General features: G+C 49.8%; 4 protein-coding genes across 4 annotated transcripts; 3 read left to right on the top strand and 1 right to left on the bottom strand.

Annotated features, from left to right (window-relative positions):
• Positions 1-2,294: 2,294 nt before the first annotated feature.
• On the bottom strand, positions 2,295-2,912 carry F5J12DRAFT_897344 (uncharacterized protein; the record flags this gene model as incomplete). The annotated part of the gene is made up of 1 exon (XM_051748013.1): positions 2,295-2,912. One exon carries the CDS (start codon positions 2,910-2,912, stop codon positions 2,295-2,297), a length of 618 nt encoding a protein of 205 aa, XP_051595648.1.
• A 1,812-nt stretch (positions 2,913-4,724) lies between these two features.
• Positions 4,725-6,084, top strand: F5J12DRAFT_460768 (uncharacterized protein). The gene is made up of 3 exons (XM_051739544.1): positions 4,725-4,990; positions 5,042-5,947; positions 6,008-6,084. The coding sequence occupies exons 2-3, from the start codon at positions 5,057-5,059 to the stop codon at positions 6,029-6,031; spliced, it is 915 nt and encodes a 304-aa protein (XP_051595647.1). The 5' UTR covers positions 4,725-4,990; positions 5,042-5,056; the 3' UTR covers positions 6,032-6,084.
• A 1,634-nt stretch (positions 6,085-7,718) lies between these two features.
• Positions 7,719-8,527, top strand: F5J12DRAFT_915537 (uncharacterized protein). Its single transcript, XM_051749156.1, has 2 exons — positions 7,719-7,945; positions 7,995-8,527. The coding sequence occupies exon 2, from the start codon at positions 8,021-8,023 to the stop codon at positions 8,507-8,509; it is 489 nt and encodes a 162-aa protein (XP_051595646.1). The 5' UTR covers positions 7,719-7,945; positions 7,995-8,020; the 3' UTR covers positions 8,510-8,527.
• Positions 8,528-10,273: 1,746 nt separating this feature from the next.
• On the top strand, positions 10,274-11,881 carry F5J12DRAFT_860519 (uncharacterized protein). Its single transcript, XM_051746853.1, has 4 exons — positions 10,274-10,301; positions 10,423-10,617; positions 10,675-11,634; positions 11,693-11,881. Exons 3-4 carry the CDS (start codon positions 10,690-10,692, stop codon positions 11,714-11,716), a joined length of 969 nt encoding a protein of 322 aa, XP_051595645.1. The 5' UTR covers positions 10,274-10,301; positions 10,423-10,617; positions 10,675-10,689; the 3' UTR covers positions 11,717-11,881.
• Positions 11,882-12,782: the final 901 nt, after the last annotated feature.

Below are 12,782 nucleotides of genomic sequence, written 5' to 3'. Positions count from 1 at the left end.
CGGTTTCCGGATGAGTGGCTGTCATCGTTGTCATCCCCATCGCAAGCTCTTGCTGGTCGTTTTTGTTTTTGCTGGGAATTTTGCACAAGGATTCTCGCTCCTATGCTGTTGGTGGTGAAACACGTGCGACATTGCAATAATGTCTATTTCATCCTGCAATATTGCTGTTTTTGCAGAATCACCAAAATCCTCAAAAATCAACGGCCGCGTATCGACCTACAGATACTGTGCTCCCATGGTACTAGTAACTATGCGAGATTCCGGTAGTCTGCTTACAAATAATTTTGAAGAACTGACTTCAATGGTGAGCCTCTCTGCAATGATACCCAAAGATGTGATTTAACCTGTCAACTATGCATCGGGTCGAGCTGGACCTGAAGTTCTGACATCTGAGATGCGCTTTGGTCTGTTGTTGAAGGTTCCTAGTCTGTGACACAGCCGCAGAGCGTTAGCATATTCTCGGCTCTGCCTCACTGGACTAAACATATCAATCGATAGGCGTGCAGGATATTAGTCTGCCTGTACCTGTGAATATAAACTTCGTCCCTACTATTCGGAATTAATATGTTGGGGTCACATTGGCAAGCATACGGGATTGTACCTTGCTCAGAACAGGTGTCAGTAATGAGTCTGTAGGGAAGGAGAACGCTGCTCATCGATTTATTCCTGAATTCATTGATTGCTTATTCCTCTGCCACTGAGTCAGAGGCATAAGTATGGGTGATCTGGCCTTCACTCCAGGGATTCTTCCGGTTTTATTCCCTCGTCACTCATATTCCTGCAGGTTACCACATAACTACAGTAATTATTTCAGAATCTCTCTTGCGAGATGGTGCTTGCAATGGTCAAGTACGTCACTTGACAGCGGAGGCTGGGGTCGATGTATTAAACTTGTGACTGACAGTCGATTTCTCCTTCGACAGTGGCACTGCTGCACATGCCTCGTCACGGCTATTTGCAGTTCCGAGGTATGAGACCGGTTTCCTTTCCATCATGGAGGGCATACACTAACTCAAGGACCGCGCGCAGACCCCTCTATCAGGATCAAAACGTTCCTGTTCCACTTTCAGGACGTTCCTCTCGACGCCCGTGGCTGTCAACGGGCATCCCTATACCCTCCATCCGCCCGGACCTAGTGATTTGCCCAAACTGTCAGGTCTTTTTTTTTTTGCCTGTTCAAATGCAGGAACGGATCGTCATCCATCAATAATCCTCCTGGTCCTGCCCTCAAAGGAAAAGGCGGTCACACACCCAGATTCTCGGGATAAAGGCTAGCTGTGGCTGCTCCATTTCAAAGTTGTTATTTTATGTCAATGGCACCCATGCCAGATATCGTTCATCCTGGTATGTTCGGCAAGGTGCGTTTTGAATTTTCACTCGCAAAACACCGATGAACCGTACATCTGGTATCATATGCACCAATTTTACGCATCCAACCCTTTCTTCTGTACATGTACCTGCGAAAAGAGGAACCGGAATGATGAAAGGAATGATAGCGGGATCAGTTTCGTTCGGATCGACACCTCGAAATCGGCACATATGTACACCTTGATTGATCTATAAAGGCCTCTAATATGAGGAACGAAGGCAGTCAAGTTTTCGCACCACACTTCAGGTTCGTGTTTGTTTTACCCATTACCCAGATGGATACAACACTACGGAATGCTCTAGCTGTCGCAACATAGCACGTCCGATACACCAGACACCCCTGTGACCGCCTAACTCCCTTCAACTACGTGAAGGGCAGACGCGATCTTGTGCTTACCTGGCGGCACTGACATTCGTGGCTTCAGGCTCTTCCTCGCCCTTGCATCACCGGTCTTCGACACCCTTATCAACGCTTCCCGACTGTCTGAGGAGACTAGCTCGACCGTAGTGTCCAATGCCGGTGTTCCAGCACACTAGACTCGCCGCTCCGTTTTTGTTATCCTTGCACTGTAACAGAGGATCCCAAGCTCGAGAATTTCAAGAGGTCGTTGGCGTTCTCGAGGCAGCCAAGAAGTATTCTCTTGATGCGATCAAGCGGACTGCGTGTAGATCTATGTTCAGCCCAGAAATATTAGAGGTGAATCTGTTGCGCCGCCCCGTGGTCGCGTGTCACCATCTCCTGCCCGATGAGTGCATTGTAGCTGCTAAATCTACCCTTCGGGAGCCCCTGGTTCGTGCGTGGTTTGAGGAGATTGAGCTGGTTACATCAACCAACCTTCGGTTATTGTTAGTATATCACGTCGCCAACCAGATATAGATGTGATGGACATTGCACATGCACGTGAGTGTTCTGGAGTCAGTTGTGACTACGGGAGTTTGATACGAGGCTCGTTAAACGATAAGCTGTCGTGAGGGTCGCCCTGAGAGGCGAAATTGGGACCCAAGCGACCGATCTCTTTTCCGAGGGGTGCACCGTTGCGCGGGACCGTTGTGGGAGGAAGAGCAGAATATTGACCTTGGCCCGCAGATAAGCCCGTGCAGGGGTGAGTCCTGCCCTCGTGAGTGCATCGAGGTCGGGGTTGGGTGGGTCGCCTGGCCTTGGAGCGATGATACCAGCTGCATTGTGGGGGGAGACTGACGACGGATGGGGCCCGGCCATGCGTTGAAGGTGGAACGAGGGCGTGGCCGGGGTGTTGAGGAAGGGTACTGCGGGTGATGATGGTGATATGAGGGGTGTTGGTATTGTTGAGACTGTCTTGGCTGGCTGTAGTAGCTCTGCTGCGAGCGAATCGAGGCTGCATGGGACGTGCGCTTGTCTGCTGGCTGATACCCTGGCTGATGATAGACAGGACGGGTAGCGGTGGGTGGTAGTACTGGCCCTGCTGGGGAAGCAGATGGTGCGAGGTGGATGGTCTCCCGAAGATGGACTCGTATGCTTCGTGTCTTTTGTCTGGCGGGTGTCGTGGCCCAGTTGGACGGTCCATTTGCAGATTTGTTAGTAGCGTGTCGCTGAGGACGATGGCGACGGGGTGGACACGGTTGGAGGTGTGCGGACGCCTGTTCAGCCCGTTTTGGAACTCTGCCCAGTCCGACAAACTCGCCTCCCGTCGATGATGACGATGACGACCGCAACGACGCAAGTGCTAAATTAACTGACAAGGCTCCACGATCTCACTTTTGACAGCCACTGACGCCATCCTGTCTAGATCACTGAAGTCATCGATGGGACCAGCGCACCCATGGTCCAACTCCATCTACACACGGGTGGGAGCACCTCTGCGTCCTCCGCATTCCGTCGGGACCGACCATGCGTGCAAAGATCATGCCATTTAGGCATGGAGACCATACTAGTTACACCCGCATCCCACAGCCGTCCGAGCATGTCATCCCAGCTGCACGAGGAAGGAAACGCAAGGACTCCGGATCATCCGATTAGACCTGCCAGGCTAAACATACACCTAAAGCAACCGTGCTAAACCATGTGGACCATGGTGTTCGGCGAAGCTGGGCCGTCGTCGCGGGTGGTTAGCCCTCATTGGACAATCCGATACACTACCGGGCCAGTTGTCATTACTTTGTAGTTTTCTCCTATTGCACATCTGTGGCGACAATCTCCATATCGAACGAGCGCATCAGGTCTGACACTATAAGCTTGGCCCAACTGTATTATATCTATGGTTTCAATGACCGTCCTCTTCGAACATCCAAAACTGGATACCCTTATGGTTTTTGGTGAGGACTCTCCTGAATTGTCAACTGTTTGCTCAGCGCTCATCAATATTTTTTGGCGCTGAACCACTCATTGATACCGTTGCGATTACCATCATAGGTATGTGGTACGGGAGGGAGGAACTTCGAGTGTTTCTCAGGTAGATGTATGTATTGCTAAAATGCTAACGCTTGCAGCGCTCGGAAACCTTAGAGTTGAGGAGAATGGGATCTCAAGCAAGGGCTGTCGTTCTTCATTCGGAACTTCGTTTCCGCCTAGGAAAACCAATAAGAAAAATACTCGTTCATCACTTCGCAACTGCGGGTACCCTTACATGTTCACTGATCCTCTGTAATACTAGGCAGGCCCAGTACAAAAGGGATGATAGACGAGCCTTATTTGCTACCAGGACCCACCCTGCAGGTGTTGACGAAACATTTCTGGCACTGCGATTTCTCCAGGTCGTCTGGTGAAGTGCAGTTGCCGAAAACGACGACACCATGCGATGGGTACTCGCATCGGCTCACTGAATCTTTTGGTTGATAAGTGGCCTTTATCTGTCTCCTGGCGACCCCTTGTAGATGCTGTGTTTTCACGCTGGTGTATTTGTCCGCCATCCCGTAACGATTTTTCTAGACCTCTTTCACCGCGAGTGACTGGTAAGTTCATCCTAATTTCCTCTCATCAGGATCAGGGACGGCTCCTCTTCCACTTCCCCCGTTTCTTTCGTCACGCGTGCCTGCACGTCTTCCATTGTCCTTCAACGGCAGAATTCACGCCACAGATTTCCGTCTCACATGTGTAGTCGAGGGAGTGGCACCCATACAACCTCCGTACGCCCAAGTTTATCGACTTGCTCGAACTTTCCAACTTTCGCCCATCGATAAACCTCTCGGCCCTGCCTCGAAGAGAAAAAAGGGTCAGAAAACCAAAATGGTTCAGGCAAAAAGGCAGTTGGAGACTTCCCTCTGCGGCCTAGGTGCGCCCACTCGGAGTTGGCAATTTCATGTCGATCGAATTCGTGCCAGATATAATTCTGGGGGACATGCAGCTGCCAGCTTCGATGTGCGTTATGTCTGACACGAGGTCGTCAAGTGCCCGTTGAATTTCATTCATAGGCATCGATAAACCGTACTCCTGGTACCGCAAATACCTATTGCGTTAGTCCTTTCCTTTTGTTTTTGTATGCGCAAACAAAAGCGGGAACTGGAAGGACAAGGAGGAATGCCGACACGATCTCTCTCGTATCCGCCATACTCCAAAATCAGGGCACGTGTGCACCTTGTCCTACGTATAAAAGGGGACGTGTAAAGCGAGCGATGGAAGGCATAGACTCATCGTACCGTATCTCAGGTGCGTGCATGAATTTCCCCACTATGCAGACACGTCTGACAGACACTCTAGCTGTAAAACTATAACATGTCCGACTCACAAGACTCACCTGCTCTCGCATTACCGCCCTTCGATCATGTGAAGGCAGACGTGATCCTGCGCTCATCTGACGGCGTAGACTTCCGCGTATTCAGGCTCTTCCTTTCCCTCGCATCACCCTTCTTCGAGACGCTCTTTGATCTTCCCCAACCATCTGAGGAGACTGACACCGACATGGAGATCAAAGACGGACTCCCTGTTATTCCTGTCTCAGAGGACAGCAAAACGCTAGATTCACTCCTCCGCTTCTGCTACCCCTGCACCCTGGCAGAGGATCCTGTGCTCGAGGATTTCAGAGAGATCATTGACGTTCTCGACGCAGCGAAAAAATACTCCCTTGATGCCATCCAGCAGGCGGTGCGCAAATCTCTTTTCATTCCAAAAATATTGGAAACGAATTCGCTGCGTTGCTTCGCGATTGCGTGCCGCACCCGCATGCAGGACGAGTGCGAGCTTGCTGCTAAATACACTCTCCAGGAGCCATTGATTCCGGGGTGGTTCGAGGAGATCGAACTAATTACTTCTGCGGAACTCCTTTCGTTGTTGACATACCATCAAAAGTGCAGCAGCGCCGTCCTGGCTCTTAAAGATGTCCTTTATTGGATCCCAAATGAACTTAAACAAGGTTATGGCGGCTCCTGCGGATGCACACCCTATGGAGGTCGGCCGGGCCTTGGCGATTGGTGGCAGGTGTTCATAGATTCCACTTTCCTGGATTTGCGGGACAAGCCCTGTGCAGAACCGATCCGGTCAAATATCGAAAAGACAATACAGACTATTCGGCAGCGCGGCTGTGACAAGTGTCGCGAAGTAGCACCAGGCCGCCTGCGAGAAGTCAACATCATCTTTACGAACAAAGTCGAAGAGGTGACGTCAAAGGTAAACTTTTCCCACTTCACGATACTCAAGACGTCATTCAGCTCGCTGACTATATGGTAGGTTGAGCTGGACATGAAGTTTTGACGTCCGAGGTAGCCGTATGCAATGGACCGAGACACATATGTTCAGGTTCCCTCATATATGCGCTTGGTCACTGGCAGGTAAAAAAGAAAATAATCATAAGAGAAATTATGTTCTCGGCTTACCTCGTAGCATTTTTGTAGTTGATAAACGTGTAAGATTAGTAGTGCGCTTGTTCTGAGTGAATGTGGATCTGTCTTGAAGCTTCAAGACGCGGCAAATATTATGTAATTTCTAACTACTGCGTTCTGAGAGGTGAGTACATATCGTCAACCCTCGGACAAGCGAAAGTCGACGTTCCTTGGTAAGTTTTTTTTTTTTTTTTTTTTTTTTTTTTTTTCTTTCCGTCGGAGCTGCTGTTAGAGGTATCTAACTGCTTTTTCTGTTGTTGCGGCAACTGGTTTGGCTCAGCCTGAACTGGTGTCGTTCTCGACGAGGTCGAGCGCGTCACGGTTCATCTGAGACGCATACTAAGAGCCAACTAAGCAAACGCGAAGTGTCGATTATAAACCGATGTGATAACTGATATTGCCAGACGCTATCCTGGGTAATCGCATACAAGAACCATCCTTAAGGTTTCTGTGCCGCCCCGAAGTTCCATTTACTCGTGTACCCATGGTAACTTGTTACCTGACAGTACATGCAAAGACTAGCAAGTATGTCATCATCTGTGGTTGTGTACTTCTGGATGCCTTATTGTGCTCTTCTGAGTCTTTTCAACATCCGCAACTCTATCCGCTTGTGTGAAGCGAGCTACAAATTCTTTCGCTGAGACTTCCAGCGCTCGGAATCCAGGGCTAAGAAAAATGGGATCTCGGAAACTAACCGTCTTTTTTTGTTTGTCATTCTTGGGAAGCTATTAAGAGAGAGTCGCGTTCATTATTTCACAACTGTGTGGGGCGCTTCATGTTCTCTGATTCCGCCGCCCGGGATTGATCACCTACAGTACTAGACAGACCCAAGAAAAAGGGAGTAAGATTCACCCTGAAGGCGGCAAAACCTTTCTCGCCGCACTGAATTGGAGGAACTCCCTCCTCCAGCAGGTTTCGCAACGAGCCCCTAATGATGGCACTGCAATTCTCAGAATCCTTCTCGGTGCAAGGTGCGAGCGTTTACGTCTCCCGGCGATCATCGCAGATTTTGGGGTCTCACCCTTGTCCACTATATATATGTCCCCCCGGGTTTTCTAGATTTGCTCCATCGTGCGTGACCAGTGACGACGCCCTGGTCTCCTCTTGTCAGAATCACAACTGGCTCGTGTTCCACCTCCCGTTTCTCGCGGGCGCATGTATCCTATTGCCGTGCAACCGCAGAATTCACTCCACAAATTTCTGCCTCACATGTGTCGGCGGGGGAGCGGCACACATACAACCCCCGTATGTCCAAGTTTATCGACCTGCTCGAATGTTCTGACTTTCACCCATTCGAGCGCAGCAGTGGATCTTCGCCCATCGATAAACCTCCTGGCCCTGCCTCGAAGAGAAAAAAGGGTCACAAAACCAGGATGCTTCAGGCAAAAAGGCAGTAGGAGCATTCCTTCTGCGGTCCGGTGGGCCCATTTCAGAGCTGGCAATTTCATACCGATGAAATCCGTGCCAGATATAATTCCGGGGGACATGCAGCTACCAGCCTTGATGTGCGTTATGTCTAACACGAGGTCGTCAAGTGCCAGTTGAATTTCATTCATAGGCATCGATAAACCGTACTCCTGGTGCCGCAAATACCTATCGCGCTAGTCTTTTCCTTTTATCTTTGTATGCGCACACGAAAGTGGGAATCGCAACGAGGAGTGTCGATATGATCTGCCTCGCATTGGTCATACCCCAAAATAAGGGCATAGGCACTCCTTGTTCCACCTATAAAAGCGGCGTGTAACGCGAACGACGAAAGGCGTCGAGCCTTCATACTACATCTCAGGTGCGCGCGTATATATCCCGCTATCCAGACAAGTCTGACAGAATGGAAGATTTGAGTCAGCTGCGAAGTTATAACATGTCCCACTCACCTGATCGCGCATCATCGCCCTTTGATCATATGAAGGCAGATGTGATCTTGCGCTCATCCGACGGCGTAGACCTCCGCGTGTTCAAGCTCTTCCTCTCCCTCGCACCACCCTTCTTCGAGACTCTCTTTGATCTTCCCCAACCATCTGAGGGGACTAACACCGACATGGAAATCAGAGACGGACTCCCTGTCATTCCTGTCTCAGAGGACAGAAAGACATTAGATTCACTCCTCCGCTTCTGTTATCCCTGCATTTTAGCAGAGGATCCTGTGCTCGAGGATTTCAGAGGCATCATCAACGTTCTCGACGCAGCGAAAAAGTATTCTCTTGATGCGATCCAGCAGACAGTGTGCAAATCTCTATTCACTCCAAAAATATTGGAAATGAACTCGCTCCGCTGCTTCGCGATCGCCTGTCGCACCCGCATGCAGGACAAGTGCGAGCTTGCTGCTAAATACACTCTCCGGGAGCATTGATTCCGGGGTGTTTCGAGGAGATTGAGCTAATTACTTCTGCGGAACTCCTTTCGTTATTGACATATCATCAAAAGTGCAGCAGCGCCGCCTATGCCCTTAAGGGTAATCTTTCGTGGGTCCCAGCCGGACTTAAACCGAGTAACCCCTGTCAATGCTCGAGCAGAATGGCATGGGGGACTTTAAGATCCCCTGCATGGTGGAAGGGTTTCATAGACACCACTTTTCTGGATTTGGTGGACAAGCCCTGCGCAGGAACGGTCCAATTAAACGTTGAAAATGCAATACAAACTATTCGACAAGGCGACTGTGCAAACTGTCGCGAAGTAGCACCAGGCTACTTGCGAGAAATCAACATCGTCTTTGCGATGAAACTTGAGGAGGTGACCTCAAAGGTGAGCTTTTCCGGCTACAATGTCCGAAGATGTCATTCCGCTTGCTAACTTTATGGTAGATTAAGTTGGGCTTGAAGTTTTGACGTCTCAGATACATTCAAGTTCCCTCATACGCGTGCTTTGTCATGTAAAATGCAATTCTGCTCTCGTCGTTACCTCGTGGGCTTATCATTGACATGTTGGCTGACAAACGTGTAAGATAGTACGCTGGTGTTCTGTAAACGTGAATTTGTGCTTTAAAATTTTTCGCAGTACGGTTGACCTGGCGTGGAATGTCCGAGGCCGATGAAGGTGTCAAGGACCGAGGACCGAGGACCGAAAGCGCCCGTCGCGCTGGTTGCAAATCTGGATACCTTCCTCTTGAGATTATCGACACCTCTAGACCGACTTGGCGAATGACGAGGACAATATTAATATTGATCTGGTTCAATCATACCGTGTTCGTCGCGCTAGCCTGTCAGTATCTGTGATCATCAAATTCCGCCTACTTTGGCTACGTAAGAAAGAACCCGATCTGCGATCGTTGCCTCCGGATGTCTCTTAGTGAATATCTGCTACGGTCAAGCCAACTAGGTCTGATTATTGAACATGACATTGGACCATTGGCACACCTATGCATGCATACATGCCGGAGCTCGCGGCTGCGACGGCACTGCATGAAGCTCAAACCTGGTCCCCGATTGGGGTGATTCATATCACCAGTGGCGTCATCAGTCGGTGCTCCTTGTTATAACTTCATCAGAAGATTAAGTGTCCAAGGGTACCTGTCCGAACAAACTCTTGTTTTGCAATGCATCTCACTTACTACATGAGCAGTGCTCCGGAGTTGATGTTATTCCATCCATGAGTCTTGTCACGGCAGCCGTCTGTGGTGCGTCGGAACGAGGTTTATAAATCGTCGACTTAACGTACAGAGGCTGAAGAAAGATAGAGTATCGTACCCAACACAACAAAGGGACACACCTGAAGAAAGCTAGAAGGTCGAAACTGGGGGAGTAAGTAAGAACATGACAGTAACATGACAGCCCGGGACTAGGCGTGTTCCATCACAAGTCCATAGAGCAAGGGCGGATGTTTAGCCACTGGAAGAAGACTCAACGGAAAACAAAGTCGTTCCCTCTCGACTATGCAGACTCTATGTATGATTATATAAGCATCCCGATCAGGATCTCCTGTTCCACTGCACGGGTGCTCCCCGTATGTCGGCAGCGGAGTCTCCGTACTCTCAAAGAAATGGATCCTCGTCTATCGATAAACCTGTGCCGTACCCCGATGGGAGAGGAGGTTACAAAATTGACATCTGTCGGGGCAGAAAGGCTGTCGGATAAAGCATCTTCATCTTCCTGTATGGTTGGTTACAGAGTATCAATCTGATGGAATCCGCAGCAGATATAATTCCAAGGTGCGTGCATTAGGATCTAGCCTTGACCGTGTGTTATGTCCTACGCGAGGCCTTCACATACCAACTGATTTTCATCCATAGTCATCCATGAATCGCACTCCTGGTTCCGCGAATACAAATTGTTCGTCCGTCGCTTTCCCGTTTGGATGTGCAATGATGAAAACCGGAATCGAAGGAAGCGGAGAATACGGTATCATCGTCTTTCCCGCTCTGGCCATGCCTCAGAATCGGGCATGCGTACACGTTGGTCTACCTATAAAAGTGACATCTACAGCGAGTGATGAAAGTTGTCGAGCTTTCGCACAGTATCTCCGGTACGTGGAAGAATTCCCCTATTACCTAAACCAGTCTGACAGGATGAAACGTTCTAGCTGTGGGACTATAACATGTCTGATTCACAAGACTTGCCCACTTTCGCACTGCCGCCCTTTGATCATGTGAAGGCAGATGTGATCCTACGCTCGTCTGATGGCATGGACTTCCTTGTTTTCAAGCTCTTCCTCTCTCTTGCATCGCCGTTCTTCGAGACTCTCTTCGATCTTCCCCAGCCATCCGAGGAGACCAGCACAGATGTGGTGATCAGAGATGGACTACCTGTCATCCCCGTCTCGGAGGATGGCAGGACCCTGGACTCACTCCTTCGCTTCTGTTATCCCTGCACTTTAGCAGAGGACCCTAAGCTCGAGGACTTCAGAGAGGTCGTTGACGTTCTCGAGGCAGTCAAAAAGTACTCTCTTGATGGAATCGAGCGGACGGTGTGCAAGTCTCTATTCAACCCACAGATTTTGGAGGTGAACTCGCTGCGCTGTTTCGCGATCGCCTGCCACTCCCGCATGCAAGATGAGTGCGTCCTTGCTGCTAAGTACACCCTTCGAGAGCCTCTGGTTCCGGGGTGGTTCCAGGAGATCGAGCTGATTACTTCCACGGAACTCCTTTCGTTATTGACATACCATCGAAAGTGCAGTAACGCACTCCTGACGCTTAAGGACGACCTCACTTGGATCACAAACGAATATCATCAGTGGAACGCGATCCCATGGGTAATTGCTAGGGTTTCCGGTGGCAGCTACTGCGGCTGCCCTCGATCATCGTTAGAGAGAAATCTATTTGGAGATCGATATTCGACTGCCCAATGGTGGGAGGACTTCATGGACTCGACTTTTCTGGATTTGCGAGATAAGCCTTGTGCGGAGACAATTAAGTCAAATGTCAAAAAGGCAATACATGCTGTTCGACAGCGTAACTGCAGGCATTGTGCCCCCGTGGTGCCAGCAGGCATGCGAGATTTGGGCACCGTGCTTACGAACAAACTTGAAGAGCTGACTTCAAAGGTGAGCATTTCTGCAACGAAACCCACGGATGTCATTTAACCTGTCAACTATCCACTAGGTCGAACTGGACCTGAAGTTCTGATCTCTGAGATACGTTTTTGTCTGCTGTCAAAGGTTCCTAGTCTGCTAGCTGCAGAGAGTTAGCATATTCTCGTCCTTACCTTACGGGACCAAACATGTCAATCGATAAGCGTGTAGGATAGTCTGCCTGTACCTGTGAATATGCAACTTCGTCCGTACTATTCAGACCCAAATTAATTGGGCAAGCATACAGGCTTGTACCCTGCTCAGAATAGGTGTCAGTAGTGAGGTCGTACCCATTCACAGACAGTTCGCCAATTCGTAAGGTTGATGAGGACGTAGAGAAAGAGAAAGCTAGTCATCGACTTGTTGAATTCGTCGTCTCCTATTCCTCTGCCATGGCCACTCTCCGGATGAGTCAGGCATGGGCGATAGCGTCACCGCAGGTAACTCCCACTCCATGTACTCTCCTGACTAGATCTCTTCGTCACTCACATCCCTACGGGTTACCGCACAACTATAGTGAGTATTTTAGAATCTCGCATGCGAGATGGTGCATGCGATGGTCCAGTATGCTGCACAGCAGCGGGGAACGGGGGTCGCTGTAACTTGTGACCGACGGTAAACCTCTACTGCACATGGGAGGTATTTGCTCATCAATGAGGGCAATTCGGAGGTATGTGACCGGGTTTCCTTTTCGTCATGAAGAATACATGCGGTAGCTTCAATAAGGACCGCACGTAGACCCCTCTCCGTTGCTTTCCCATGTGGCAGTGAGTTCATTTCACATAACCTTCTCATCAGGATCAAAACGTTCTTCGCGCCGTTCCTCTCGGATGCGCATGACCATGGTAACACCAGAACTCGCGCCGCAAGTCTTTTTTGTACATACATACGTCAGCGGGAGGCCATCGGCATTCCTACGCCCTCTATCTGACCGGACTTATTGATTTGCTCAGTGTCAGGTTTTTTTGCCCCATGTGAGTGCAGAAATGGATCGTCGTCCATCAAGATCCCCCCTGGTCCTGGCCCCAAAGGGAAAAGGTGGTCACAAGTCGAGATTCTGGGGATAAAGGCTAGCCGTGGTGAGTCCATTTCAAAGTTTTTATTTCATTTCGAAGGCACCC

The sequence above is a fragment of the Pisolithus orientalis genome, assembly GCF_024613125.1.
Source record: "Pisolithus orientalis strain OTSU chromosome Unknown F5J12scaffold_51, whole genome shotgun sequence".
In the NCBI taxonomy this organism is placed as follows: Eukaryota; Fungi; Basidiomycota; class Agaricomycetes; order Boletales; family Pisolithaceae; genus Pisolithus; species Pisolithus orientalis.
This window is presented reverse-complemented; position numbering and strand designations above follow the sequence as displayed.

Excerpts from the sequence above, each read along its gene's own strand:
- F5J12DRAFT_460768 (XM_051739544.1), top strand. The coding sequence starts at position 5,057 with ATGTCCGACTCACAAGACTCACCTGCTCTCGCATTACCGCCCTTCGAT. Across the intron at positions 5,948-6,007 it reads TCGAAGAGGTGACGTCAAAG|GTTGAGCTGGACATGAAGTT; the intron begins GTAAACTTTTCC and ends ACTATATGGTAG.
- F5J12DRAFT_915537 (XM_051749156.1), top strand. The coding sequence starts at position 8,021 with ATGTCCCACTCACCTGATCGCGCATCATCGCCCTTTGATCATATGAAG.
- F5J12DRAFT_860519 (XM_051746853.1), top strand. The coding sequence starts at position 10,690 with ATGTCTGATTCACAAGACTTGCCCACTTTCGCACTGCCGCCCTTTGAT. Across the intron at positions 11,635-11,692 it reads TTGAAGAGCTGACTTCAAAG|GTCGAACTGGACCTGAAGTT; the intron begins GTGAGCATTTCT and ends ACTATCCACTAG.